General features: G+C 40.3%; 1 protein-coding gene across 1 annotated transcript; it reads left to right on the forward strand.

Moving 5' to 3' along the window:
* MXD1 (MAX dimerization protein 1) lies at positions 1-27,471 on the forward strand. Its single transcript, XM_004466042.4, has 6 exons — positions 1-341; positions 1,048-1,147; positions 5,825-5,854; positions 20,246-20,360; positions 22,301-22,460; positions 22,730-27,471. Exons 1-6 carry the CDS (start codon positions 269-271, stop codon positions 22,915-22,917), a joined length of 666 nt encoding a protein of 221 aa, XP_004466099.1. The 5' UTR covers positions 1-268; the 3' UTR covers positions 22,918-27,471.
* Positions 27,472-27,970: the final 499 nt, after the last annotated feature.

Consider the following 27,970-nt stretch of genomic DNA (forward strand, 5'->3'; position numbering starts at 1 on the left):
TGTCAAGAGAAGGGGCTGGGGGCGGGGGGATGGTGAGTCGGGGATAAACACTCCGCGGCGGAGGCGGCTGCTGCTCTTCTCCGGGTTCTGTCACGGTGTCGGCGGTGCCAGGCTCACCGGTCCCCTCCCTCTTTGCCGAGCGTGGTCGCCAAAGAGACCCCTCAGCCCTGCTCCGCGGGACCCTCAGCGGGGCGCGGGTGTCGGGCGGCGCGGCGGCGAGCCCGTGGACAGTGGGGGTTGGTCCCGTGGCTCCGGCCCCCGGTGCAGAATGGCGACGGCGGTTCGGAGGAACATCCAGATGCTGCTGGAGGCGGCCGACTACCTGGAGCGGCGGGAGAGAGGTGCACGGGGACGGGAAAGGGTCTGGCCCGGGTGGGGCTGGGGGTCTGAGGGGCCCGGCCGCTCCGGGGGTTGTTGGCGCGGAGAGCGCGACCGCGAGCGCTCCCAACCCCTCTGGTCTCCCCACGCGCGGTCCACAGGGAGTCCGCCGCTGCCCCGAGAGCAATGAATGGGGGCGGAAGAGGGGCCGCCGCCCCCCAGGGTCCCGAGCGCCACCCGCTCCCCAGCCTCTCGCGAGCGGGGTGCTCGGAGCCCCCTCAGCCAGGCGCCTCGGGTTTACCTCACCCGGATTCGCGCAGCCCGCCCCAGTGGGCCTGGCGCCCCGTCTCGCAGCCGAGAGGGAGAGACCGCCCCCCCCCCCCCCGGCGCCCGGTGATCGCCCCGCACCTTCCTCTGAGGCTGGTCCCGCTTAACCCGCACCAACCTGCTGGACGTTGCGAGTGGGAGAGCCAAGCTCGAGGAGCTCAGCGACTTGCTGGGTCTCTTAACAATGAGCAGCTGGAATCCTCCTAACACCTGCTCCGAACTGAGGGTATTCATACAATTAAAGAAAAAAAAATCATTGTTCTCAGAATTCCACCTTGCTCCATTTAATTATTTCCACAGTATTCTTTTAAAGAAAAAATAAATTGAAAAAGGAAACACTGGAGGGGAGAGAGTGTTGAATGTTCTGGGTTCATTCATTAACTGGATCCTCCGGTTTTCTAGAAGCTGAACATGGTTATGCCTCCATGTTACCATACAATAACAAGGACAGAGATGCCTTAAAACGGAGGAACAAATCCAAGAAGAATAACAGCAGTAGCAGGTAATTTGGTAAATATTTCTCTTTTTAGATTATACTGTAGGTAACACAAACTGCAGACTATAAGTTACCTGTTGTGATTATGACCCTGAAAATACATTCAGTGGAGATCATAATTCAGTAATGCACACATGCAGGCAGCCCTTCTGTTTGGATTGAGGGGACTGAAAAGAAAAGAAATGGAAAACGTTCATATTCCTTCATGAGTGGTTTGTGTTTTTGTTTTGTTCTTTTTTTTTAAATTTTGCTTCTCCTTTTTGGAACAAAAATCCGTAGAAGCTTCAAGTGAGATTGGCAATAGTGACGGTATTTTGCTTTCAGAAGTTGCAGATTCAGGGCAAGTTTACTATAATTGAAAATGCTGGACGATTTCCATTTCTTTTCATAGTGAACATTTTAAAACAGATTAGAGGATCTGACTAGGCATGGGTGGTAGGATTTCATATGTGACAAATTAGATTATCAAACCACTACATTTAATTTACATGTCAAAACTATAATGACCAGGAATTATTGAGGTTGAAATCTACTTCTTTGGTGATGGAGGAACATATAATATTAAAATATTAATATGCTACAACCCTTTCATATTAGCCTTATAAATTGCCTTATAGTTCTTAAAAGGTGTAACTCTCACTGGAAAGTATTTGGTTAATGGTCAGTGAAATCACATATTAAAGTTATAAGTATAGTACATGGCAGATATAAGTGCTTCATTGATGCACTTTCTTGTTCTCTTTGCCCTTAAAATATAAGTTAGCTAGGAAGTCTGTTCTATTAGATCCGTTCAATCATACTTTTCATGCTAGTAAATTAAAATCATTGACATTTTCATCACTGGTTCAGAATCCTCACGTTCTCCCATTCCTCGCTATGAATAACTCCCTCCAAATAACTGCATTGGGTAGCCTCTGTGATATAACACTGACCCCCTAAAAGCCAGGAAGTTCCCACTTAAACCTAAAGCTCATCTTTTCTTGCTGCCTCTTCTGTCCTTAGTTCACCCCATTGTCTTTAGCATTGTTGGTGGAACCACAGGATGTGAGTAGCACACGTGTGCTGCACTCTTGAATAACAGGGATGTGAAGGATGAGCTTGGTAATTACCTGCTGGTTTTCCTTTGCCTTGCCATCTTTAGCATTACCTGATGAAGGAGGTAGCCATTAGTTCTGTGCATGCAGACTAAACACTTTAAGAAGTTAATACTGACTAGTATAATACAGAGGTATGAAAACGATTAAGTTGTATTGCCTTTGTTACAGTATTTTTAAAATTTTGTTTGGAAGAACTTTCTGAGGCCTTCTGGTTAGTTTTTCTGGAACAGTGTAGTCTATTTATTCACTCATGCTTTGAGAGGGGTTGTTCACCTGGTAGTCAAGATTTAATACCATAACATTTTGTTTTCACCGGGACATTATGGGGAGGATGCTCAGTGGTGGGGAGAAGAAAAGAGGATATTGTTGAAGAGAAGTAGCTTGGTCCTAAAGGGTGTTTAGGAAAGAAAAATAACAGATACTTGAGAATTTCAAGACAAAAAATGGATTTCTTCTTTTCATTCTAATAGCTAGCATTATTCTTGAGAAATGGCTGCAACTCCTGATTTTTGGCAAAAGTTCTATTGATTTGTTTTCCATGCTTAGAGACATGGGGCTGTCACAGCTGTACCTATTCTTGTCTAATACTTAATGTGACATCGTCATTGGTGGCAAGGATCTCTGAGAGCCCATGATTAAACCTGGAGATGTGGTACCCAGCAAACATAGGAAATAAGAGCAGGTTGTTTTGTTTAAATGTGGTCACTTCCTTCGTGACCTGTTTGGAATGACCCTTACCTGAGCAGTGAAACGTCTCACCAGAGAATGCAATTTGACCCCTTGATAATAAGTTAGTCTTAGATCCAAGGTTAGAATTCTGAACTAAGGTAAGGGATAAGGAGAGATTACTGCTGGTTTACTTAACCATTAGAGAGCAGTTTATTTTTCTTAATTCAGGATGAAATGCTGCACTCTTTGCATGTGGAGCCTGGAGTATTTTTCCTTGGACAGTAAAAAGATTTAACCACATATCAAACTTCTTGGGTACTGAAATTGCAGATCCTAAACAAGTTTCTCCAGTTGTTTGTTTTAAAACAAAAACAAAAACAAATGAAATTGTAAATATTGTTTTTGGAATCTTCCAGAGAACTATTGGAATACAGGGATATGGAATCTCTTTCTTTCCAACCTTTTTAAATTGGTTGCTAACTATTTAGAAGTAAAATCTAAAGCAATTTAAAATGTGTTTTGCTGAATTAATAAGGCTGTCATTGGCACTGATGCAAAAGAGGAAGTTTAAGACTTGCTACCAGTTCTTTTATAAGACAGTGGCTATATAGTTGACATTGGGAGTCTTTGAACCCAAGGACTTTACCCATTTCTCAGATACTCTGTAGTTTGGCTTATTTTATCTTTTTATTAGAATACATATTTTAAAAGGTGAAATTTAACCTTTATCAATGATTCTAGAATTGAACCTTTTCAATAATCACATGGAAAATAGTTTTGATACAAGGTATCTTAAGTATGAAAAGGTATCTAACTCTTTAATTAAAATTATAAATGTTTACCCATCAATAGAGGTGACAGGCAATCTCTGAATTGATCATTTTTTAAAGACCTTTTTATTAAAGACCAACTCAGTGTCAAACCAAATGCACTTCAGTAATTCCCTAATTATTAGGTATAAGCCCCCTTTAAAAATTGCCATGTTTTCAAAACTCTTTAAGTAACCAAATAAGATCTGTAGTTTCCAGAACTCTGTTTAAAGCTTGGAAGGAATTGTGCTGCCTATGGACTTTGTTTTAAAATTTATTTTCAAAGAATCTAGAAATTTTTGGTAAGAGTGACCTATGTTTTTGTTTTTGTTTTTTTAAACCAGAGACCATTTTCTTTTTAACTTGTCCACCTTCTTCCTCTTCTCCCACTTTGTTAAACAGCTAAATCTTTTATATATATATATATTTTATTAGAGAAGTTACGAGCTTACAAGATCATGCATAATGTGCAGAATTCCCTTATATCACACCTCCAACAACCACTTGCATTGTTGTGGAACATTTGCTATAGGTTATGAAAGAACATCATCAGACTATTACCAGTAACTATGGTCCATAGCATACATTTGATATATTTTTTCCATATACCCCCTATTAGTAACATCTTGTTTTAGTATTGTACATTTGTTATAGCTTATGAGAGAACACTCTCATATTTGTACTGTTAACTATAGTCCATCTTCTACCACATGGTTCACTGTTATACAGTTTAAACAGGGAAATCTTGACCAGCTGTTGTCATATACTATCATCCATTTAAAAATTTTGCCAGACTTTGAACTTACTCCCTGTTGAAATGAAATGCCATGTGCTCTAAAACCAAAGATTTGCAGGCTGGCCAGATTCTTGTTAACTGTGGTATCCTGCTAGTCATTGCAGGAAGTAAACCTTCAGAAAAAAATGTGACTAGACAACCCCAAGGAAAGGATAACCAAACCAACCAATTTAAAGCTTTTATATTAACCAATTTTAAAGTCCACACATCCTTTATCTAGAAAATCAATATTCTAAAACTTAAAAGGTCTGCCATTTAATGGCAAGTAATCTCCTGAGCTGTTTGGATTCCAGAGAATTTCTATAAGAAAGGTCAAAATTCAACTTTTTTTATAAAGCTGGGAGTTTCCTTGAAGCTCCTCAAGTAGGGAGGAGTTGTTTGAGGAAGGACAATACAGTGGCCATGTTGACTGACTTCTTGTGACTTTTGTGGAAACCTGTCCATAAGTTCTTAGACCAGACCTTATATTCAAGGTCAGCTATAAACACACTAATAATATGGTTTCACATCCACCACAGCTTTCATCCAGGGCTCTTTAATCACTTTTACAGTTGCTTTCTCATTGATCCATGCATGTTCAGTAGGAAATTGGCAATTATTTTTATTCTCATATTACAAAAGGGTTAACCAAGGACAGGGTGGTAAAGAATTTGATTTCTTCCACAGTACAAATCAGTGACAAAACTGGACTTCAGATTTCACCAACTGCTGCTTTAACCAGCCAGTTTGTCTTTATGTTGAGCTGAGTTTTGGGAACTTCCTTCCTAAAATCTTTTGATAGTTGTACAACAGTAGCATCTTTCAGGAGATTGTACATGATAAGGGAGAAAATGAGGGGGGGATGTATTTTATCCATTTGAAACTGTATTCTGTAGTTAAACAACTTAGCATAAAATTGTAGTGTACTACAGCCAGAAAAAAGTGCAGGTCTAGATTGGGGCTGCCACCGCCCCTGTCCTACCACCCTCAGCCTAAAAGAAAGCTTTCTGGTATTATATAACAGGAGTTTGCATTGTGTTGTGCAGCTGTTTTTCTCTTTGTATAAATAGACTCCTTTTATTTCTTAAAATGGATTACTTTTCCACTAGGGAATGGCATGCCTTCTGGTTGGTTACTTTTTCTTGAACTCCATTTTTGATATTTACATTTATCTAACTCCCTAAATGGACTGATTTCTTTAGTAAAGTCCAATGAGTTTTCCTCTCTCTGTCTTCTAACAATATGAAGAGAAAAAAGCTAAAGTAATTATGTTGATATTGATGTAGTCCTTCAAGACAAGAATGATCATATTTTCTTTTGTTCCCTCTTTCAGATCAACTCACAATGAAATGGAGAAGAATAGGTGAGTCAGGGATTTGGGAGGTGGGATGGGGGGAGTTTTGATGCATTTTCTATTCATTAAGTTGAGACTTGATTTCTTCTCATGATGTTTCCCACTAATAGCACCTGATTTAAGAGTTTACCCAGAACACTGTAAGCAGCACTGCCCCTAAATCATTTGGGTGGGTGAAGGGTTCCCCAGTGCCAGGGACCACATGCCCGGCCCTCACGCCCCAGCCCCACTCTTCCTGAAGAATGCTTTTCTGTGGGTTCCACAGGCCAAAGCATTTTAGGTTATAAGTAATGTTCTACAAATAGTGTTTTTAAAAAATTACATGCTACTGAATATAATTTACAGTGCTTTTTAAAATTGTACATACACACGTCTGCACACACATGCATGTGTGTATATGTGTGTGTATATTACATGTGTGTGTTTGCACACACATATATATGTTTGCTTGTGAATGAGGTTTCTCAAAATCCAGGCAAATGTGTGGCAGAAATTGGAGATGGCGATGATAGGAGGAGCCCTGCTACTGTCACTGGGCTTGATCTTGCCACAGGCCTGAGTTGAATCTCCTTGACCTAAGTTGCCTCTTGCTTATTTAAATATTGTCCACATCAAGTTGCCCCTCCTTCTAGGGTGCATCCTAGTGGTTCTCAACTCTGGTTGCAGAGCTTTTATTTTAATGTATTTTGAAAAACATTTTATATTAAATACATTATATATACACACATATTTTAGAGGGAAAAGAGAACAATGTTTATTTTTGCTGGTTTTATAAAATAACATAGAAATTTTCAAAAATACAAAAGTAGAGAAAATAATGTAATAAACTCCTTTGTATCAGTGTGTCTTCAACAGTTATCAACATTTTGCCAATCTTGTATAATCAAAACCACCCATCTCCATGGACTATTTAAAGCAAATCCTACACATTTTATCTTTAAATACTTTTGTTTCTATCTCTAGTAGATAGTGTTTTCTCCCTCCCTTCCTCCCTTTAACCACAGTGAACAAAATTGGTGATAATTCTTTGTGGAGCTTTATAATATAATACCAGTGCCCATCCCTCCCCCCCCCCCCCCCCCCCCCCGTAGCAATTCTGATTTAATTGGATTAGGGTGAGCCTGTGCATTAGTATGGTTTTAAGGTTCCCCCAGGTGATTCTCATGAACCAGAACCATTGAATAAGTCTCCGAGCTCCCTTCTATTTGAAATACCTGTTACCATCCAGATTGAGTGGCTCCTCAGTGTCCCTAATGAACAAGAAGATGACATGTAATGATGACTCTGTAAATACGTGTGGTTATTTCATGCAAACCCTCTTTAAAAAGGCAGACAGACTTTGAAAATCAGAATCTGAATGTTTGTTTCTTCAGTGAATAGATCAGACCAGGCCCTTACCAGACAGGAGACTCTTGGCACAGGGTGAACATTTAGCTTTCTCCACTGGAATTTCGTGCATCTATTTGTGCATGTGAGATGCGTGTGAGATGGTGAGTGTGTCTCATTGCACGTGTGCTTCTCCTTGTTCCTCCTCCTTCCCGTTTAATTGTTCCGTGATTATGACTGACCATTCTTTGGGCCAAAGGCTCCTTTGTGTTTTAGGGATTTACATATTATGAACTGGAAACTCAAATGGATCTCTTCTTAAGGTAGAAAGGGTAGTCTGATGTGGCTTCTCTTTCTCATCTGTAGGTTCTCCCTCATCTGCTTACCTTGGAGGTAAACTGGGGCCATTTCTCCTTTAACTTTGTACTTAGACATTTATTTTTATTATTATTACATTTTCGCCCCTTCAGGTAAAGGTTCTTAGGCTTGCTAAGCTGTGTGCCTTTCACCTCTGCAGGAATCCCACAGAATGTCAGTTTTCTAGTCTATTTTTAGCAGTTTGAGGATGTTTATTTTCTGTGTACTATGTCCCCAAAATTTGTGCTTGGTCCTGGGTTATTAAAATAAGGCCAGTACTGGGTTATTAAATGAGTATAATCCCTATCCTAGAGAAATTACAATTTGTTTAATGAGAAAGACCTAGAGATGGTTTCAGTTAATACCCTAAATACTAAGTCTGAGGTGTGCATTAGAAGTAATGGGAGCAAAGACTCTAGAAAATTGTATTTGAAGCTACCCTGGACAAGCTGCTTAAAATTCAGGCTGTTTCCATATGACCAGTGGACTTTTGCTTGGTTGGTTATCTAGTTTCCTTTTTTTTGTCTTGATAATTCTAATTCTTCTCTAGTCTAGAGCATACAAAACAGAAGAGAAGGAAGTAGGAACTCAATTCAGCCAAGCGTTGGTTGCTGCAGTTCAGTGGAGGAGGTTCAATTTGTCAGCTCTTCTTCCTTAGGATGGACACTCAAGGAATTTTTTTTTGAGGTACGGGGGGCCTGGGTACTGAACCTGGGACCTCGTATGTGGGAAGCCAACCACTGAGCCACATCAGCTTCCCTGACTGTTTTTGTCATTTGTTTTGCTTGTTTTTTTGTTGTTGTTGTTTTTTCAGGAGGTACTGGGAATGGAACCCGGAACCTCCTGTGTGGGAGGTAGGTGCTCAACCTCTTGAGCCACATCCACTCCCCACACTTAAGGATTTTAGGCTGGTGAGGTTAGTTGAAGAGCTGTTTTTGTGGTCTTGTTTTTTGGTACTTGGATCTTGTAAAAGAATACTTCTTGGCTAAAGGCTAAATCATTTTAGCCATTTTTATCTCTTTTTTAAAGGACAGTTTAGGAAAAGGACTTCTAACAGTGAAATTTTTTTTCTTTTTGATATTGCAGAGTTGATCATACTTGAGTTAGTTTTTTAAAAAAAAGCAAGCCTTTTCTGTGGCACTTCAGAGATTCTAAGTAGTTGGTGTTTCAGTATTTGATTAGGACTCCACTATGATGCAGTTATATTCAATGCTTGCACCTTAATTATCTTGGCAATGGTGGTAAGATGAAAGAAAAGACTCCTAGAATGGTGGTGGTGAGAGTTGGTGGCAGTGGTGTTTTCTACGGAACATAAGAGGCATTTGTACTAGGTACTAGATGCTGGAAATACAATAAAGGCCAAGCTCAGTTAATATAACTCTATGGTCTCTCAGTTGGTACTTGGTGTGGGCTTCTCTGCACTTTAACTAATTTTGTGTGTCTTGCCTTCTAAGGAAACACCCTTGATGAGTATGTGGTTTTTCTTTCTTTCTTTGTCTTTCTTTTTTTAAATACTAATATTGTTATAGAAGATTTTGAAAAATACAGAAAATCATACCAAAAAAATAAATCTTCTGTAATTCCAGCAGCCAGAGAAAACCAATGAAACTTTGATATGTCTTTTCAATTGTTATTGGAAGATAACTTAAATAAAATTTAGTATAGAAAAATTGAAAAGTTCAGAAAAGCACAAAGAATATAAAAATCACCTGTAATGGATAGTAAATAATTTTTAGTTTGCTTCTACATGAACTACATCATGAACATTTTCCAATGTCATTAAATCTCCTTCTCCACATTACTTCAGTGAATATTCAGTATTGCATCATATGAGCATAACTCATACAACCCGTCTCGTATTTTAGGTTCTTCCTAGTCTTTTGCTAATAAACAATGCTTCCTTTAACCACCTAGGTAAATCTTTGCCCAAAATGATAATTGTTATCCTAGGATAAATTTATAACTGCAAAATTAATGGTATACATGGTTTTATGTTTTTTATGTCAATCACTGGATTTCCCTCTAGGCAGGCCATAGACAGTGTTTTCCTTATACTTTCAGAAATTAAATTGTTATTTTAATGTAAGACCTTAATGAATTTGGTAAAGAAAAGACAACATATTTAATTTGCATTTCTTATATTCTAGCACAGTTGAACAAGTTTTATATCCATATTGACTATTTGTATGTATGTTTGAATTGTCCAGTTTTCTACTTTTATTATTTTATTTTGAAAAATATAAAAAGGATGTATATAAAGGATATTGCTTCATTGTTTATCACATAATTCTCTGTTTATATCATGTACCTTTATTGAGTCTATCTTTTCTCACTGAAGTTGCTGCTTCTGTCATATACTTGTTTATGGCTGTTTCTGGACTTATTCTTCTAGTCCATTGATCCATCTGCTCTTCTTGCTCTTCCGGTATATATTTAATCACTGAGGTTTTATCATGCATTTTTGGATCTGGTAGAGCAAACCTCACCTCTTTCTTCCCTTCTTCCTCCTCCTTCACCACATTCTTGGCTATTTTTACCAGTTTATTCCAGATAAATTTTATAATCCACCAATGTTCCATCCCCCAAATTCTTTTGGGATTTAAAAAATGAAAAATGCATAATTCCAATGTAAATTAATCTGAAAAAGTTCATTTATATATTAGATCTTTCCATCAAGGTATATCTTCATTTATTCAGATCTCTTTTCTATCTTTGAGCAAAGTTTTATACTGTTTCCCTGTAGGTTTTGCACATTTCTTGTAAAAGGTATACCTAGGTTTTTATGATTTTCAATTCCTATTAGTTTCCCATTGTAGTTACTGATTATTATTGCTGATCAAAAATTATAGGGAATCTTTTAATTTTGTTGTTTCAAGCCCTTTATTGATGATAATTCTGTTTCTTTTTCTGTACTGGGAATTCCTCTGGTTTAAGTGCCTTTCAGTAAGTCCTTAAGCAAATGGAGGTTGCATAAATGCATGTTAGCTGCAGCTAATTGGTTGGAAGTCAGGTGCTAGAATGAACTCTCTTTCAAAAGAAGGCTCTGGCATCTCCTCTAATAGTGGGTCCCTTTTTCTGGAATGGTACATATGCAGGACTTGCTAGAATTAGGCAGCTGGTCTAGGGACGTTACCTCTGCCAGAGTCTTCTGACCCTCAGACAAAAGATGTTTTTGTGTGCCATGTGGAGAGGACTCAGCAAGCTGATCTAAGCTGTTATTTTCATTTGGTCAAACAGTATTTCAGTGGCATGTGGCCTGGCATGAGAAACCATTTCTGGCAGGTCTCTTCTGGCAGAATATTCTGATTGCAGATCCTTATATTTGTTTCTCTTGGGTTTTGGCTTTTCAAATGGCCAAGCTCCTCGTGTTGGAAGGGATGGGGTTCTGACTTTCACATCGGGCCTGAGCTGTGGTATGCATTGCACTGCTTGTACTGCTTCTGCACCCCCTTGACCACATTCAGATTTCACTCTAGGATGTTGTGAGCAGAATCTACATTGCTTTGTTGCCACATGAGGCTAAGAGCATAGCCTGGTTATTAGAAGGGACAGATATGGGGATCAGTGTACAAATCTGGTCTATGTCACTTGTGTGAAGGAGCACTGAGATAAGTACCACAAGACTCTCTTTCCTGGACTGTACCTTTTGGGTAGATAGCAACTGCCCTTGGAAGAACTTGGAGAAGAGATGTATGCTGGTTATTCATCCAATTTTCACTCCCCTTCCTGGAGAACTCCTTGTAGTATACATTATTGAGGCATCCATATGCATTTTGTATTTTTAATAAAGAAGTGTTCTTATATCTTCAGTCATTGCAAATTGCTATTATGCATCATTCATTGAGAGACCTATTTCTACTCAGCTGGTGTCTAATACTAACCTTTGTTATTTCTACAGAGATTAAAAACACAATTGTGAGAAATTTTCAAAACCTAGGGTTCCAATTAAGTTGGTAATAAGGATACATTTGGCTTTTGATTATAAAGGGATAATTTTAGAAAAAGGAGAATACTTGTTTTTCCTCAAGGCATGACTTATAACTGTCACCTGGATTTTTGTTTAACCTGGTTAAACTTTATCAACCGAAATCTAGAGAAGGCTAGGCTCTCTTGTGTCCCATAATCACTTTTAGTGAATAATTTTAGATCCTTTAATAAGATTTCTTTCTTCTTACTCTATATTTAAATACTCCTTTGTCTTATTGTAAAGCTCACTCAAACCCATATCTGAAGTTAATTTTATCATATGCCTCTTCAACCTCCAATTATTCAGTAGGATCTATGAAGCTATTTAATTGGCCAAGTCTGTGCACATACAAAAGGTAAAAGATAAAATTGCTCAGAGTTGAATAGACTAGTCTTTATGTCACCTTTTTCTTCTTTGGTTATCAATCTTAGGTCCAACTTTAATAAAAAGCTAATACTTAGGTCAAGTATATCATATCCTTTAAGAAGGGCTTTCCTCGAAGAGGAGAGACACAAATTGCCAAATTTATCAGATTCTTCTCTTAAGTCAATGTCTTATTATTAAGCACTATTTTTTTTTTTTAAGATTTTATTTCTCTTCCCTTCCCCTCCCGCCCCCCCACCCTCCACCCTAGTTGTCTGTTCTCTGTGTCCATTTGCTGTGTGTTCTTCTGTGTCCACTTCTATTCTTGTCCGTGGCACTGGGAATCTGTGTCTCTTTTTGTTGCATCATCTTTCTGCGTCAGCTCTCCATGTGTGCAGCCGCCACTCCTGGGCAGGGTGAACTTTCCGCTGGGCGGCTCTCCTTACGGGGTGCACTCCTTGCACGTGGGGCTCCCCTAAGCTGGGACATCCCTGCATGGCAGGGCACTCTTTGTGTGCATCAGCACTGCACATGGGCCAGCTCCATATGGGTCAAGGAGGCCTGGGGTTTGAACCGTGGACCTCCCATGTGGTAGGCGGACGCTCTATCTGTTGAGCCAAGTCCACTTCCCATATGCACTATTATTTTTAGGCGTCAAGGGATTAACATAAAATAGAAGACTTGGTCCCTTCCATTATTGGTAACAAAAGAAAGAGAAGAGTTAATTAGATATATAAGAAGCCTTCAGAGAGTGAATGAATGAATGTCATCTATTTAGAAGGATGAAAACGTTATGATAGGTTATGAAAGCATCAATAGCATTGTGGAGAAGTTAAGTCAAAGAAGATGCTGGTGGGTGAAGGAAAAGAACTTGTGTGGTAGAGGGTAAGGGGGAGTCCATTCTAGAACTTTAGGTGGGAGTAGATATTTGTCATGGTCTGAAGATAGCTCAGATAAATCATTCTTCAATAAATTTTTAATGTTTGATCACTTCTAAATTTTAAGCTCTTGTTTCGATGATGAGATCTTTGAAGTAGAATCCCCTGAGGAAAGCTATTCCTGTAAGTGCTAGGCTTCCAGTGGTTAGGGAAGACATAGTGAAGGGCAAGGTTTTGAATAGCCGCCTGTTTTTTGGATGCCCTGTTCGTCATCTAGGTTATGAAACCTTAATGTGGGCACTAAGTCTTATTCAGCTTTACAACCCTGGCATCTAGGAATGTAGCAGCATATAGTAATCCTTTGAGAAATGCTAGTGGAATAAATGAATTAAAGAGTCAAGCATATATTTCAAGATTTCCACCTTAAATCTAATTACTTAGCTACCCTCTCTAATGGCTGCCATCCTGTATGCTCTATTCTGACCTTACAATTCTTTTTATGTGTCATACTCTACTGTGAAAGTCTAACAGAGAAAAGTAACCTCCAATGAGTGTCTCCCTCAAAACACACATGCATACACACACGTATGCCTGGTTTGATATCACTCCCAGTATGACTACATCCAAGTCAGGAAGGACTTTAGGAGAAGCATAGTAAATTCAGGAGCTACTTTCAGCATATAGCACCATCTGTCTATAATCTCACTTTTTTGTTGTACACATTCCCCAATTTACAACTCTGCCGGCCTGAGAGAGAGAGCACGGATAGAATCAAGGAAGCTTGAGTCTGGAGGCAGAAATAAGAGGAGCTGCATTCAGAACTGTCTACAGGTACTGGTTGGCCCAGGTGCCTCTGTCAGTGCCAAAGCTGTGGTAGCAGGCAGTGCCTCAAACAGCCCAGAGCTGTCATTAATGATTTTCTTTGCTCAGATATTTAGTTTTCCATAACTCATGTCTGACAAGAGTTAAGCAAAAGTAATAACAGTAACTGTGTGGTATCTGAATATATTTTATTTTTAAATCTTTAATCTGTTTGGAATTTATTTTGATATTAACCTGCCATTTTCCCAATAATCTAATCTTTCCCCAAGGATTTGTGCACTATCTCCATCATATGCTACACATATCTATTCTTATGTCTATTTCTAGGGATTTTTATCCTGTTTACATGATTTGTCTATTTCTGTACTAGTGCTTAACTGTTTTTAATCACTGATGCTTTATAATACAATTTAATATCTTGCACAGCACAGTCCTCCTCATTAGTCTCCTTTTTCAAAAATTTTGGCAGTACCTCACATATTTATCTAAATGAATTTTCGGCTAATTTTCCAACATTAAAAAGAATACTGTTGGGATTTTTTTCTTGGAATTTTGTTAAATTTGTAGACAAACGGGGAATATGGGTTATTTCTTGCCATTTGTCCAGATTGCCTGTCTCTCAGCACAGTTTTTTTTTTGTTTGTTTGAGTTATTTATTTAGTTATTTCTCCCCGCTCCCTCCACTATCTGCTCTCTGCGTCCACCCACCACGCACTCCCACCTGTCCATCCATATCCTCACCAGGTGGCTCTGGGAACTGATCCTGGGGCCTTCTGGAGTGGGAGAGAGGCAGTCACTCTCCTGCACCACCTCAGCTCCCTGGGTCTGCTGAGCCCCGTATTATCTCTCCTCTGTGTCTCCCCTTGTTGTGTCATCCTGCTGCGCTAGCACTCCTGTGCGGGGCAGCACTACACATGGGCCACCCCGCAACATGGGCCAACCCACCCCCACCAGGAGGCCCTGAGCACTGAACCCTGGCCTCCCACATGGTAGATGGGAGCCCAAGTGCTTGAGCCACATCTGCCTCCCTCTCGGCACAATTTAATTATTTTCTTTCCCAAATTGTTTTAAGTTTATTCCTAAATACGCTATAATTTTTCTTAATACTGTACATGAGATATTTTAAGAACTCTGGGGATGTGCCTAGATTTCCAAGGTTGATACATTATTTGCCCTGTTTTGATTTTCCTTTGGCCATTGCAGTAAACACACGGAGGGAGGCCCAGGAGCACTTCAGAGCACTTGCTCCTGGAGCACAGGGAGTGAAGCAGATGCTTCCTTCTCCACCTTGGAATCCCTTCTATCCTCCCTCCACATGATGTGGGTGGCCAGGAAGGAATCTTCCCTTTGCATGCATTAGCTTTATAAAATCCCTGTTAATCTTTTTAAATGTAAAAAAGACTATCATTAGCATAAGCAAGATCTGTGTTTCCAGGTAAAAATGGATTCGATTTTCCATTAAATCTTTTAATGACAAAAGAGATCCATTTTCTTCATGAAAGAGTTCAGTGAACTGTATTTTACCAGAGGTACTATTAAGTTCCTGGTTGATTTTAAAAAGGAATATTATAGTGCTATAACTGTATTTGCTCCCAGTAATTATCCCTCTGCACAGGGAAGTAGGACTGAGAGAATGACTGCTACCATGTACGGAGCACTCCAGGTCAGACCCTGGGCCAGGGGCCTCCATACCTTGTGTCAGCTAACTCCCACACCCGGCCCCTCTCAGGTAGGCATTGTTCTCCTCACTCTCCTGATGAGGACACTGATGCTACACAGAGTTAAGCAGTGTACCCAAGGCCATAGGCAGGAAGTGGCAAAGCCAGCATTCCAAGCCTTTACTCTTAATTGCTACACTACCATTTTATAGAAAGGTACTCACCAGTTCAAATTATAACAAAATAAAAATTGCTAAATTTTGGGATTTAAAAAAAAAAAGAAAAACTTAGAGAAGCTATAGTTTGTATCTAAATTAGTTATCACATGGGGAGTGAAAGTAGCTCAGTGGTTGAGTGTTTCCCATTATATAAGGTCCTGGGTTCAATCCCTGGTACCTCCTAAAAATTAATAAATAAGATAGAATAGGCCATGCTTGAGTGTGAACATTAATGATTATAGCTCAGAACAAAGATTGGTTTCTTTATGCTACTATAGACCAAAGGTATATCAGCACATTCCAAATCATTAAAGTGATCTTTCTGAAGAGTCAGCAAATAAAGTTTATCAAAGTTCATGATCTAGGTACAGAGCAGTGTGGATCAGTGCCTAAAAGAAGAGGCAGTTGGGGGAAGGAGGAAGCCAGGGTTTGGCACACCCTTTTCTGTTGGAGATGGACACCTGAGAGGCAGCTCTTAACAACAATGGGGAGACTTTGAAGAAGATATGATGGGAAGAGATCCAAGTAGAGGTCAGACTGAGGCATCAGTGCCTTCCTGTTGAGAATATGTGGCCAAATGTGGCAAAACCCCTACAAGTTCCCCAAGTGGGGATTAGGCCTCATTCAAAAGGAGCCACTAGGCCTCTCTTAGAGGACCAGAGCACTTGGTAGGGCAATAGATAGGTCTGAGGAAGGAGAGCCTGTTGTACTTGTCTTGAATCTGGGAGCTCCATGGTTGCTCAGGGCTGGCCATGTGACTCCAGATTCTAGAGGGGTGAGGTGGGATGTTTGTGCACATGTGTGTACCGGGATAAAGATCTTTGGTGGGAGCTGTTATGGAATGGTTTGTTTGCTCTTCAGGAATTGAATGTCACTACACCATTACTCTGTAATGGAACTGAGTCTGCTTGTTAGACTTCATCCCTCCTCTGTGGTTGGCCCAGACCTAGGCATGGGGCTATGTCTGCAGGTGGGTGGCAGGAGGGCAGGGCAGCCATCAGGTTGGAGCCGTGAGGCACTGGGGAAGGCCAAGGCAGGCACTGCTAAAGACAAAACCTGGCTTTGGATCTCTAGAAGTACAGGAAGAATTCTGGTCCCATTTTTATAAACCTAGGCCAGAAAACACTGAATGAAGATGTAGTACCCTCAGCTTGAATCAGTCAAACAGCTTATTTCTAGTTCTACAACTGCAAGAGTTCTTTCTTTTAAAAAATGTATTATTTATTTATTTCTCCCCTTCCCTCCCATTGTCTGCTCTGTATCCATTTGCTCTGTGTTCTTCTGTGTCCGCTTGCATTATCCATTGGCACTGGGAAACTTGGTCTCTTTTTTATTGCGTCATCTTGCTGCGTCAGCTCTCCGTGTGTGCGGCGCCACTCCTGGGCAGGCTGCGCTTTTTTTCACGTCGGGTGGCTCTCCTTGCAGGGCGCACACCTTAAGCATGTGGCACCCCTACATGGGGGACTCCCTGCATGGCACAGCACTTCTTGCGTGCTGCAGCACTGTGTGTAGGCCAGCTCACCGCATGGGTCATGAGACCCTGGGTATTGAACCCTGGACCCTCCATATAGTAGACGGATGCTCTGTCAGTTGAGCCATGTCCACTTCCCTGGAAGTATTCTTTAGAAACCCACATTTGAATTGTGGAAACTGTATTTTCTGGGCTAGGCTCCCTGTGTAACTAAGAAATGACGATGCATGAAAAGATGACTTTATTGTTTTATTTTTATCAGCGGACAAACTTGCTAAAAAGTTTACATACTCATATCATATAAACCCACATTGTAAAAGGTATGACTGTTCTGAATCATGTGGTCTTTGCAAATACCAAGCAGGCTGATCTTTTCTCCCTAATTTGATAACTAGTCTATACACATTTTAGTGAGAAATAAGTTGGACTAATTATACTTTCTCATGGTGTTTCTAATAATCTATTTTCATGGCTCTTTTTGAAGAATATCGTCCAAGGTAAACAAGTACATTTTACACAGTTCTGCTTTTCCTTTGTTGTTGCTGTTGTTGCTTTCTGAAATAATGGGAGGAGAAAACTTCTGATGTGAGTCTCTGCTTGTGGCTATTCCATATGGACAAGTTTTTAGAGCTAATGGAGATGTCATAGCTAGTAAGGTCTTTGTACTATTAAATCTTCCTAGCTCAGAAACACTGTTCTCCTCCAGCTTGTTGAGGGTTGGAGGGCCCTGGGAGAGTCTAGAATAACTCCCTCTTGATTCAAATAAGGAAGGAGGCTCAGCAGCACATGAAGGGGCCCAGAGGATGTCTAATGCAACACTTATTAGATCCACCTTGGGGGAATATCCTGAAGTCTCAACGAAGGATGTGAATTGACTTTCTAGATCAAGATCATGCATGTTGACCTGTCCTACAACTTCCTGAAGCAGTTTTCTTCTTTTGGTCTGCATTTCCAGGTTTTGCTAATAGAGTAAAATTCTTAAGAGGAAGAAAGAGCTAACTAAGCTTTAAGGCATTACAGTTGCCTTACAGCTCAGCTGCAGGAAAATCTGCTAGGCTCCAGGGAGCTGCAGTCCAGGTAGTTGTGTGCAGACAATGAACATTTATTTAAAACCCCATGACCTTTAGCACTGCTGAAAATGCAAATATGTAGTACAGATGAACTCTGAACTCTAGAAGCTTAAAGTCTAGTTGAAGAAATGACATAATCCATTCAGCAAACATTTATTAAACATTTGTGTGTGGGAAGTGCTGTGAGAATGCAGAAGAACACAGCAATGATTAAGCTGCAGAACTTTTTAAGGAGTTTGCAGTGAATGGTTTAGTAACCAGTACCAAACAATTCAGGCAGTATAGTGAACTTTCCAATGAATGGCTTAAAAACAAATAAGTCCTAGGGGAAGCAACTGTGGCTCAATCAGTTGGGCTCCTGTCTACCATATGGGAGGCCCTGGCCTCGCATCCTGGGGCCTCCTTGTGAAGGCAGGCTTGCCTGCATGCCATGGAGAGCCACCCGGCCCACAAGCGCCGGTGGAGAGCCGACTCAACAAGGTGACACAACAAAAAGGGAGACAAGTAAAAAACACAGAAGAGCGCGCAGCGAATGGACACAGAGAGCAAAACAACAAGCAAGCGGCAAGGGCGGTGGTGGGATAAAATAAATAAATACAGACACACAGAAGAACGTACAGCGAATGGACACAGAGAGCAGACAGGAAGCAAGCCGCAAGGGCGTAGTGGGGATAAAAATAAAAATAAAACAAGTCCTCAGAAAATGGAGGAATCAGTCTGGGCTGGAATAGCTTTGAAAGACTCTTTAAGGAGGTGGTAAGCTTAAGCAAAAACTCTGCATCTGCTATTTCTCACATTCATGCAATCTGCTAGGTTCTAGCTTAAAGTTACCTAGGAATAAAGCCCAAAACAAGGTTTCAGTGAAGTGTTCAATAGTTTTCAAAGTTTTAGGGAATTTGTGACTGATAGCTCCCTCTTCCTTAAGTAGCTGTGGCTTCGTCCTCATCCAGCCTTTCTTCCCCTCCCACTGTGTTCCCTTGTGCCATTCTGCTACACTATAAGACCTAAACGAAGTCATCTTCAGCTGTCCAGCATGCTTGCTAGTATAGCAATGCTAGTAACATACTTTTTCTTTATTTTTAAAAATATTTAACTTTTTGAGCAGCCATTGTTTTTTTTGGTTGAAAAATCAAAAAACATAAAAAACTATTCAGTAAAAAGTCCCCTTCTTGCCTTCGCCCTGTCTAACCACTGTCATTAGTTTCTTTTGTATCATTCTAGAGACTTTATGTACATACAGAAAACACAAATATAGATTTTTATTTTCCCTATAATTTTGCACAAAAGATAGTGTACTATAAATGCAGTTTGATATCTTTATTTTATTTTATTTTTTTTGAGGTAGTGGGGCTGGGGATTGAACCCAGGACTTTGTATGTGGGAAACCAGCACTCAACCACTGAGCCACATCAGCTCCTGAGTTGGTTTTTTCATTTGTTTGCTTGCTGTTTGTTTTTGTTTTTAGGAGGCACTGGAAACCGAACCTGAGACCTCCCATGTGGGAAGCAGGTGCTCAACCACTTGAGCCACATCTGCTCCCTTGATTTTATTTTTTCATTTAACAATACATCTGGGAGATCTTTCCCAATGGTGTATATGGCATAGCACGTTCTCATTCTTTTTTATTATTCCTTCTTCTTCTTTTCTTTTTTTTAGGAGGTACCAGGAATTGAACCCTTGAACCCAGGACCTTGTACCTGGGAAGCAGGCACTCAACCACTGAGCTACAGTGCTCCCCTCATTCTTTTTTATAACTACATAGGACTCCACTGGATAGATGAGCCATAATTTTTTTTAACTAGTTCCCTACTGATGATCATGTGGGCTGTTTCAATTTTTGCTCTTACAAATAAGGCTGTAATAAATAACAGTACATGTATCATTCACATGTGCAAGTACTATTATGTACTTAATTTAATTGTTCTGGGTAAGAAAAGAGAATTATGTATTAAAAGAATTGTCATTCTTTTGTCATTACTTTCAGAAATTGGGTGTTCTGTGGGTCACATCATAACCAAGAAACCTGGAGATAGCCTAATAAATGCACCTATAATAGCAGATATCAGTCCCTATCCTGACACCTGTATTATAAATAGACTTTAGAAAACCCTGGAATTTGCTTCTCAGTGATTCTCACTAGAGGTGTCTGATTTCAAACATGTTTATTTGGCAAGAAGTTATCAGTGGCATTTGCATTCACTTGGCTGGGCAACTTCATTCTCTGGCCCACTGTGAAATTCTCTAATACTACTCTGATTTTGTTTTTGCAGACGGGCTCACCTTCGCTTGTGCCTAGAGAAGTTGAAGGGACTAGTACCGCTTGGGCCTGAATCAAATCGACACACTACATTGAGTTTATTAACAAAAGCCAAATTGCACATAAAGGTAAGCGCATCTTTTGGGTGCCTTTTTATTGTTATCTGTTTAGTAATGGTTTCTCTGTGGTGACAGACTTTTCCTCTGACTTCCTCCAACCTGCCCCTTGGAGTGAATCACAGGCATCCCAAACTTAACATGTCCAAAACCCAACTGATTATTTCTCACCACTGTGTACTAGAAGTTAAATGATCCCATCCAGTTGTACAAACCAGAAATACCACAGTGACCCTTGACAGCTCCTGCTTCTTCACTCTATATCGCTAAGCCATGTTTAAGACAGAATATTTCACAAACTTGTCTACTTCCATCTTTACCCCACCACCATCTACTGCAATAAACTCCTAAGAGGTCTCTGGTTTCTCTCTGATCTGCTCTCTCTGCTTCTTGATAGCAATCTTTCTAAAACGCAAATCAAAAAGGAGTCACCCTGTTTAAAACTCTACTGTGGCTCAGGACAAGCTCTGTAACAAGCCTACCCCAGGCTCTGCCTAACCTGGCCCTCTCCTGCCTCTGCACCATCATCTTGTACTATACATTCCCCTTGCTCTCTCACCTCCAGTCCTTTCAGTCCCTTGGACTTGTTATTCTTTCTCTCTCTTTTTTTTTAAGATTTTTAAATTTCAGCTCTCCATGTGTGTGGCACCATTCTTGGGCATGTTGCAGTTTCTTTTGTACTGGTCAGCTCTCCTTATGGGGCACACTCCTTGCACATGGGGCTCCCCTGTGCGGGGGACGCCCCTACATGGCAGGGCACTCCTTATGTGCATTAGCACTGCGCATAGGTCAGCTGCACACGGGTCAAGGAGGCCCAGGGTTTGAACCACGGCCTCCCATGTGGTAGGCGGATGCCCTGTCCATTGGGCCAAGTCTGCTTCCCTGTCATTCTTTCTCTACAGGGGCCTTTGTCCGAGTTCTGCTCCCTTCACCTAGTTAACGTCTGTTCCATCTTTCGGATCTCAGCATGAGTATCATTAGCTCAGGGAAATCTCTCCTGGCCTTCCTTGCTAGTGCTTGTCACAGTTTGTCCATGGTTTGTGTGACTATTTGGTTGTCTCCATCGTTAGACTACATACTCCATGAGGAAAGGGAGTGAGTCTTAGTGCTCACCTGGTATCTGGCATAGAGTTGGCCCTTGTAACGTAGCTTGAATAGCAAAGTCAGGTGAGTGGTATACAAACTCCTGAGAGCCCCAGCAAATCACTGTTTAGAATATTTTTATATTCATAGCTTGGTAGGCTAAATAGCAGTAAAATTATGGTTAGTAGCCTCCATATATGACAATTCCGGGGGGTAGAGGGACCTCTATTTAAAGCAAAACAACCACAATTAAACAATCTTCTTAATTATCTGAAGAATATGAGAAGCAAAGGGACAGCTTTGTAAAAACAAGTGATCTGTGGAAATGTGTTCTCCAAGCTCTTATGTTGGACAATTTGAAATCACAATCTCAAAAGGAACTATTATTTTCTACTAACAAATAGTTCATTGAGATTTGGCATGACACAAAAAAGTGCTTATTTAATTGGGACGTGTACTTGAATAAACATAATTTTAAGTGGAAGTATGTTTGTTAACCTGCTGTCCCACTCAGTTACACAGAGAGATTAGTTGTTCAGGGTATTACAGCAGACAAGGGAGAATGGGTTGGGGGTTCCTGCCTACTGTCTTTTTGCTATCAGAACCGAGGGATAACCAGGATGCCAGAGTATCAGAGTTACCCCAGAATCCCTGGGATGGAGCAAGTGCCCGTGGCATTGTTAATGTTGAAGAAGTTAGACAAAGCCAGGGGTCACTGGCCAACAAACTTCCTGTCTGTGTGAGAAGCTTGATAAGTGACACACCCAAGTGGCTTCTAAGGAAAACTGGCACATTTCATTGCTGGAGAGGAAGATGCAGGGTCAATTTATAAATCTACCTGTGGTTCCAACAACTACTTTCACTCACAGAAACTTGAAGATTGTGACAGAAAAGCCATTCACCAAATAGACCAGCTTCAGCGAGAGCAGCGGCACCTGAAAAGGCAACTGGAGAAGCTGGGCATTGAGAGGATAAGGATGGACAGCATTGGCTCCACAGTCTCCTCGGAGCGCTCGGACTCAGACAGGGGTGAGTCTCCCTCTCTCCCTTTTTTCCTCCCACCTGCCAGAGGAGAGTACAGTGCCTCTCACAGGAGGCAAAGCATGAAAGGGAATAAGAAACTGTTTATGATTTGGAAATTTTGAGTAGTGTGATCTCCAGTATCCAGTAGTGTGATACCAGAGTAACCATAACTAAAGAAGAGTTTGATTTGGGTAGGCTTGATTTGCAACCTGACTTTCCAGCTATAGCTGGAAGCAGCTTAAGAATGCCTTCTCTCTGTCTTGTCCTCCCCACAGAAGAAATTGATGTTGATGTTGAAAGCACAGACTATCTCACGGGCGATCTGGATTGGAGCAGCAGCAGCGTGAGTGATTCTGACGAGCGGGGAAGCACGCAGAGTCTCGGCAGTGACGAGGGCTACTCCAGCTCCAGCATCAAGAGAATAAAGCTCCAGGACAATCACAAGACGTGTCTCGGTCTATAAGAGACAGCGGTCGCTGTGGCTGCCTCCTTGATGGTTCTCCCTGTCGGATCTTATTAGGTAGTGTATTGGACCTTCCACAGTTCCCTTGCACGTCAACAGCAGTGTACCAATTTTACCAAAATCAGCTTTGTAAAAGTTTTCAAAGAAGTGCTTAGGATTGTGGGTTTCTGATTGCATCCACTAGCTTCTCTTTCCATAAAAATTCGTCTCTGAGAGACTTACATTCCAATCAGTTTGAAGCACCCAAGAATTTTTAGACCAAATAACCGACTTTCACATCTCGGCAATTTTCCCCTCTTCTTTACTGTCCTCATGTTGTCTACCAGACCTTTCTTAAAGTTTTCTGGCTTACTGTGTTACTTGCCTAGCAAAAACGTCCAAGTGTGTCTTGTGCTTAGGAAATCTGAAAGAAACAAACATTTAAAGCTGAGATCCTGATCTCAGAACTCCAAAGTAAGCTTCAAAAGCGGCATTTAAGAGCACTTAACCATGGACCTCACCCTCGGTGAGGCAGTCCGGATACCTCCAGAAAACACTCGCTTCACTCACCCACACTGATCCCCCTGACCCGCGTGGGACGGGAGCAGTATTTCTCACTTTAAAACAGACACCTCGATAGCATGTCTTTGGGGTTGCACAACTTATAAAAGTCCCGATGTTGTTTGTACTCACACACGGTACAATCTGGTTTTTGTGATCATCTTGGGACCTCGCTGTGCACTGCTATCCCAAGACTCATTTCCCCCTCAAAGTTTGTTAAGGCTAACTTGTCTCTGGAACATATTTTTTTTTCCTACCTCAGAGATAAATGAGATCTCCATTTCCCACTTAACACAAAGTGATTATGCCTCTTTTCTTTTCCCCCCAAATAAGTGACATTGGTCCAATTCTAATCTATTTTCCTATTTAACTTTCAGCAATAACTGAGCTTTGGCACTAGCTGAGCTAGTGTCTATCATCAGTGAAAGGAAAAGTTCACATTTCTACTCTAGTTTGCAAGTGAACAGGAGAGGCTAGTATAGTATTACTAGAATTCCTCTCCTTATTGATTAATTTTGGATATACCCGGAAACTTCTTTATGGAGGCTTTTGGGTTGATAGTTTAAAAGGCTGATTTTTCTTTTTGGTTATGATTTCTCTCTTGAGTGGTCTCCCACTTTGTAGCATTTTTATTTAAGCTAAAACAGAGCACATGTATATGTACATAAGACACCTTAAATCTATAAATACTATTTATTCATTTTATATAAACTAATGTAATGGAAAATAAATTCTTATGACTTTGTGCTTTTATAGATGTTCTAGAAACTTTGTATGTAGGTATCTTCAAAATTGGTTCATGCCCCTTAATGTTTTTGCATTCATATTTTTGAGGTCTTGATGTTTTCAGCCTCTGGCTGATCTTTTTCATTGAATTTGGACCATTTGTAAAACCTGTGATGCTGAAACAGAGTGTTTGTCACAAAGTGATTAGAACATTCCTAAAATCCACAGACGCACTGCAATCTAAGGGCTCAACAGCTGAATCAGTAGGCAGCCACCGTATGCTCCCCTGCTGGCCTGCGGTCTCTAACACAGCACAGCCTCACAACTCACCTAGCACCTGCACCTCCCATGCATCTGAAGTACAGGTTCAGACGCACTCTACACTCACGCTCATTCTATAAATGAAGAGCAATCTAAACAAAACAAGATTACTTTTTTTCTTTAAGATTCTTTAATGTATTTTAAAAACCTAAAATTGGAAGTAGTAGATTCCTAAATGATTCCAAAGTCATCTGTAATTCTTTGTTTTTATTTTGTTTTTTCTTCATTTCAGCTTTGGGTGGGGGGAGTGGCAGGTGACAAAAAGAATTTTTTTCTTGTTTTTATTGCTGGAATCTTTTCCAATTACCAGCTGAAGATTTGCACTGAAGTACAACTTGTATGCCTTTTGCATTTTTAAAGCCTGCTTCCTGAATTTAAGCAGAGTGATAGTGTTCAAAGAGCCAGCTCAGCCTGTAACATGTTTGAAAAAGATATATCTGCACTTTGAGGTCCCTTTTGAATGCCGTTCACTAGACCTCTCAAGCATTTCATTTAATTGCTCCATTCAAGCGCCTCACAAGTCCACGATGATGGATGCTGTATAGCATCAAAATCTTAAGACTTTGGGAAAAGCTTGTGGGCTTGCATCGGGGGAGGGAAGGGAACAAAATTTGTGTACTTGTTCGTTTAATTTAGAAATAAGGCATTTAAGAGATGCCATTATTTTCTGTGTTTTAATTGTTGTGCCTTTGAGTTAAACTGCATTTTTGTCTTTTGGTTGAAATATGAAATGTACTGTCCCAATATAAAACAGTAATTATTTGACCTTTGCACTGTTTGTCTGGTCCTTTTCAATTTGATTGCATATAAATGTGGAACTAAAGAGATCTCTATATTTTTAATGCACTTGTGATAAACTGACACCAGGGTTAGACATTATTTTCAAAGCTCCAGGTAGAACAAGTCAGCATGCTAGCCAGGCTGCTTTCTAACCAAAACTGTAACCTTCAGGACCAGCAAACTCAGACCACGGCAGCTAATTCCCTTCCCCGTGTGGCCGATCGGCAGCCCTGATTCGCCAATCTGTCCTCTCTCATTCACTGATCCACCAGCGTGACTGTTAAGAGCTATAGAGTTTTTGGTTGTTTTGATTTTTTTAAACAAAATGAAAAACGTTTCTATTGTTAGGGTTTTTGGGGGGAGGGGATGGGCAAAGATATAAACCCCAGCCTTTAAGACTTTGACAATTGTACATAGATACAGATGTGTATAAATATAGACACATGCATATTTTTATGTGACAGTTGGTTTTAAAAAATAAAAAAAAAAATCTAAACTGTACTCTTATACCATTGCAATGCAAATGGGAAGATAGAGTATGTAGTCCAATTTAATTTAATACAGTGAAAAAATATCTATGCGTGCTTCTGTTAACATCCCAGAAAACGTAGCTTTCCATCCCTTGTTGCTTTTGAACGGCAGGCTGAGCACCAAAAGTATTTTTAGTTTGGTTTTCTTTTGCTAAGCAGAGATCTTGAATTCTTCAAGGTGCATAGCTACTGCTGGCTCCTTTCTTTAGTCAAAGATCTAATGCTAGTTTAGTGATTCAAAGAGCATCATGGTTTTGAGTAACCCAACATTAAAATCATTTCGATATCGATTCAGAATTGAGCGTTACATGGAACCTAACCCTGCAATTGGCCATTTGAGTACCTTTTTTTTTTTTTTGAGTACCATTTTTTTAAGGTGGGCATTTCCCTTTAACCTCTACTTTTTTCAAGTGGAACAGCAAAGGGTCCTGACCTGATTGCTAAGGGGCTTCGCTCCCTCATCCCTGAAGTGGCCAAGAGCAAATCCTGAATTTGGGGCAGGGAATGTATGTATAAACATTTAGGATTGTGATACTCAAAATAACCATTTAGCAATATCTTGGGGCTTGATAATGGATTTTGTGAGCTTTTTTCCTCCTTGCCTCTCCCCATCCTTTAAAGAGAGAACTTATTTTTGAAAAGTATATATATATACACACACACATTGTTATTTAGGTTTTTATACCATACTGTATTGGCAAGAATACCACTTTGATTGTGCTTTATAATCTATTTATTTCCCTGAATGTTAGTCTTTTCTGTTTCTTATTTTCCCAAGTTTCATTGTCTTGCCCCTCTTTACCCTCCCTGTGTGTTGAACACCAGGTAGTAAAAAGGCTGAAAGATAATTTCCTATGTGTCAACCTATTATTTTTCTATAACTTTTTGCAGAATGTTTAGGTAGCTGGCTACTCCAATTTAAAAGTCCTTCCTGGGAGAAGATGACCCAAAGACCTTTTAGATGAGGTGATTTTTCTTGTTCTGCATGACCAGATCCCCCTAGACTGAGGATGTTTTGTTTTTCAAAGGTACCTGCAGGGGTATAGCATGCAATTTATCATGATTTTTTACAGTATCAATAGTTATTAGATGGATGATTTTCTTCTACTATGTTCTGAAAAAAAAATTAGATTGGCACTGCTAGATTCAGCTATTAAATAGCTGAAGAAATTGCCTTCTCTCAAAATCATAAAATGAAAATTATTAAGGCACCCAATTCTAAGATTTATCCAGATTTTTTATTTTGATTTATTCTGGGAGCGGGGGCTAAGGGATTGGAGGGGGAGCATTCTTCATTTTAGCTTTTACCCGAGAACCAAACTGGCCTTTACCCTTTGTCCCTAGAATTGGTGCTCTTTGAACATTGCTGTTAACCATCAATTTTGGGGGGTCATCTTCCTAATGATAAACACAGCCTAAACAGGGGAGCAGCAGATGAGGGAGTACGACATTCTGTTGCCAGATGTTTATTTCTTGATGTAAATACTACGCCAATGTAAATCTGTGTCAAGACCATAGAGAATGGTGCTTTTTACTACAGTTAGCACATGCATTTTTAGAAACTACTACATGTTTTAGAGAATCTTTGTTGTGTATATGTAAACTTCTGTATTGTTCAACTGTTAACAAATAATAAATTATTTCATTATTAAAGAAATGTGGGTCTTCCTGATGTTTTGTATCCCAATTTAACCTTTCATGATTTTTACTTACAGAACTGAGTGAGTTTGTCAAATTTCTTTTCTCTCAATTTCATGGAAATGTCGCTCTGGCCAGAAGTTTTCAGCCACCGGATTCTGTGATAAGAATTTATATTGTGTGTCTTCAGTTGAACCCATTTGTTGGTCAAAATTAGTAGCAGTCCTACCCACTCCGCTACCGTGTCGTGACACACAGCCATTTTGTCTGCTCATTCGTTCGCTCAGGGCCGGCTCTTCATTTCAGACACACTGATGACACAAGCACTGTGCTGGCGCTGCAGGGACCAACACGACTTTCCCATCTTTTGGGCAGCACCTGAGCTGGTGGGAAAGATAGAGAAACACAAACTTTAATGCACTAAAGGGACTGTGGAGTAAAGTTATACTGGAAAGTGCTATGAGAACTCGGAGGTGGCGGCATTTGATCTGGGCCATGGAGAAAGAGTCGAGTTTAGG

The sequence above is a fragment of the Dasypus novemcinctus genome, chromosome 17 (genome assembly GCF_030445035.2).
Source record: "Dasypus novemcinctus isolate mDasNov1 chromosome 17, mDasNov1.1.hap2, whole genome shotgun sequence".
In the NCBI taxonomy this organism is placed as follows: Eukaryota; Metazoa; Chordata; class Mammalia; order Cingulata; family Dasypodidae; genus Dasypus; species Dasypus novemcinctus.